This window comes from Bos indicus x Bos taurus, chromosome 7 (genome assembly GCF_003369695.1).
Source record: "Bos indicus x Bos taurus breed Angus x Brahman F1 hybrid chromosome 7, Bos_hybrid_MaternalHap_v2.0, whole genome shotgun sequence".
Lineage (NCBI taxonomy): Eukaryota > Metazoa > Chordata > Mammalia > Artiodactyla > Bovidae > Bos > Bos indicus x Bos taurus.
In genome coordinates this window covers 68,426,575-68,429,676 of record NC_040082.1, presented here as the reverse complement: position 1 = coordinate 68,429,676, position 3,102 = coordinate 68,426,575, and the positions used below count along the sequence as shown (strand labels likewise).

At 37.8% G+C, this 3,102-nt stretch overlaps 1 protein-coding gene across 1 annotated transcript; it reads left to right on the top strand.

Annotated features, from left to right (window-relative positions):
- Positions 1 to 1,905: 1,905 nt before the first annotated feature.
- Positions 1,906 to 2,868, top strand: LOC113896590 (olfactory receptor 2T29-like). Its single transcript, XM_027548820.1, has one exon. It carries the CDS (start codon positions 1,906 to 1,908, stop codon positions 2,866 to 2,868), a length of 963 nt encoding a protein of 320 aa, XP_027404621.1.
- Positions 2,869 to 3,102: the final 234 nt, after the last annotated feature.

Below are 3,102 nucleotides of genomic sequence, written 5' to 3'. Positions count from 1 at the left end.
ATTTTATATGATATGTTTCCCTGAATAGACTGTGACCTCCTTAAGTGTAACCAAGTTAAATTTTTCTTTGATTTGTCTTCATTCTCCGAGATAGTTGTAGGCTGTGAACAGAAAGATAGAAGAGGGAACCTTGAATTGGAGTCAAAGACTCCTGTTTTTCACATTTTCTTTCTGCATCTCTGTCTCCATGAAAAATTGATCGCCATTGACAATAAAGCAGATAGATGATATTCATGAAACAACTAAAGCTTTGTCTTGTAAATGACAGTTATCATCTAAATGCTAGTTCTCACTAAGAACAAATGGCATCAACTTTAAGGACATTGTGTTGGAGAAGCATGTACTAGATAGAACTGAGATGGGATTTTTCCATAAAGCTTTGCATAGCAAAATTAAAATAAGAAATATATATTGTATATGTATTTACATTTACATTTACATATTTATATAAATATATATTTTACAGTGTTTGTATGCATTTATAAAACATCTGAGATTATACATACAGGTACATTCATGTGTATATATGTACATCACACAAATCTATGTATTATATTATTTCAGAACTACAGAAATAATCAAATTCTTACATGTGTAAATAGATGCTAAAACTAGCAAACTGAAATAATGCATCTCAAATAATAGAAAAATACTGGTAAATAATAGCCATCTTTTACACAGAATTTGCTGTCATAACTCTATATATTAACACTTTAACACTATACGTGCTTATTCATCTGTGGTAATATTCTAAGCAATTTAATTAGTTTACTTCATTTACCTCATTTAATCCTAACCATATTAGAGACCAAATTGTATTATTTTTATGTACTGTGGACAGAGGAATGGTGGGTAGAGGATAATGTGAACCAGCAGCCACAGTCCTGACTCAGAATCTGGGCTCCTCACTCAGTGCCCTCACTATAACTAAATATTTGGCCATTTCTGAGGACCCCAGTCTTCTCCTGTGGATGCATGGCTCCCTCCACATAAACACAGAGCCTCACAGCAAGGCCAGAACCTATAGGCAAAGGGAGTTCAAACATTTAGTATAGATTTTCCCCAAATTATGTTTCAGCTATTTTCTTTTTTTTTTTTTTAATTTTATTTTTAAACTTCACAAAATTGTATTAGTTTTACCAAATATCAAAATGAATCCGCCACAGGTATACATGTGTTCCCCATCCTGAACCCTCCACCCTCCTCCCTCCCCATACCATCCCTCTGGGTCATTCCAGTGCACTAGCCCCAAGCATCCAGTATCGTGCATCGAACCTGGACTGGCAACTCATTTCATACATGATATTATACATGTTTCAATGCCATTCTCCCAAATCTTCCCACCCTCTCCCTCTCCCACAGAGTCCATAAGACTGTTCTATACATCAGTGTCTCTTTTGCTGTCTCATATGCAGGGTTATTGTTACCTTCATCGCAGCACTGTTTATAATAGCCAGGACATGGAAGCAACCTAGATGTCCATCAGCAGATGAATGGATAAGAAAGCTATGGTACATATACACAATGGAGTATTACTCAGCTATTTTCTAATTATTTCTCATGTGGAATACATTCAAAGACTGTATAAGATTTGTTGGTTCCTTAAAACAGACTGATTCAATTCTGACTTCTGTAACAAAACACTGTAGTTTTACTATGAGTAACCAACTCCTTAAGCAAAAGTTGTGGAATCTCAGATTTCAACTAAGTTGCAAGCAATTATTAATCCCGAAATCTACAGCCCTGAGACATTTCTTCATAATTAGAACAACTGAGTTTCTGAGCATGCACACACACAAACTCACGCACACCCCACAATCTCACTAAATATTCATTTCAGGTGGTCATATCCCATGAATAATCTGTTAATCACAAAGCTCTCCTTGGTGGTCTAGGTGAAATCTCATGGACAACTCCATCTGGGTGGCCAACTACACTGAACAGTTGGATTTCATCCTCATGGGACTCTTCAGTCAATCCAAGTACCCAATTCTTCTTTGTGTAGTCATTTTTGTGATTTTCCTGATGGCCCTGTCTGGGAATATCATGCTGATCCTTCTGATATATTCTGATGCCCACCTCCACACTCCCATGTACTTTTTCATCAGCCAGTTGTCTCTCATGGACATGATATACATTTCTGTAATTGTTCCCAAGATGCTCATGGACCAGGTCATGGGTAAGAATAAGATCTCAGCCCCTGAATGTGGAATGCAGATGTTTCTCTATCTAACAGTAGGAGGTTCAGAATATTTCCTTCTGGCTGCCATGGCCTATGATCGCTATGTGGCCATCTGTCATCCACTCCACTATTCTACCCTCATGAGCCATAAGATGTGGCTCCTCCTGGTGTCTGGCTGCTGGTTTCTGGGATCAGTGGATGGCTTTATGCTCACACCCATCACCATGACCTTCCCCTTCTGCAGATCCCGGGAGATCCATCATTTCTTCTGTGAGGTCCCTGCTGTAATGAAGCTTTCCTGCTCAGACACTTCCCTGTATGAGACACTCATGTACCTGTGCTGTGTCCTCATGCTCCTCATCCCTGTGACCATCATTTCAAGTTCTTATTCATTCATCCTCCTCACCATCCACAGGATGAATTCAGCAGAGGGCAGGAAAAAAGCTTTTATGACTTGTTCTTCCCACATGACTGTGGTCATCCTCTTCTATGGAACTTCAACCTACAGCTATATGTTCCCCAGCTCCTACCACACCTCTGAGAAGGACATGGCTGTATCTATCTTTTACACCATACTCACTCCTGTTCTAAACCCTTTAATCTATAGTCTTAGGAATAAGGATGTCACAGGGGCTCTAAAGAACTTGTTGAATGTGGACTCTGCCTTTCAGAGAACTATGAAATAAGATATTTTTATGCTAATGGTTTATTCTTCAGTTTATTTATCAGAAATATATAGTCTTCTGCTTAAGCTATTCTTTGGATTGTCCTACTATGATGTGTCATCCTATATTCATCCCTTTGAAGGAACTGTTTCCTTGTACTGGAAAGCTCATTTTTATACTTCTTGTAAAATTTATCTTTAATTTTATACTTCTTGTAAAATTATTTTTACAATTATACTAAATCCATGTTTCAAT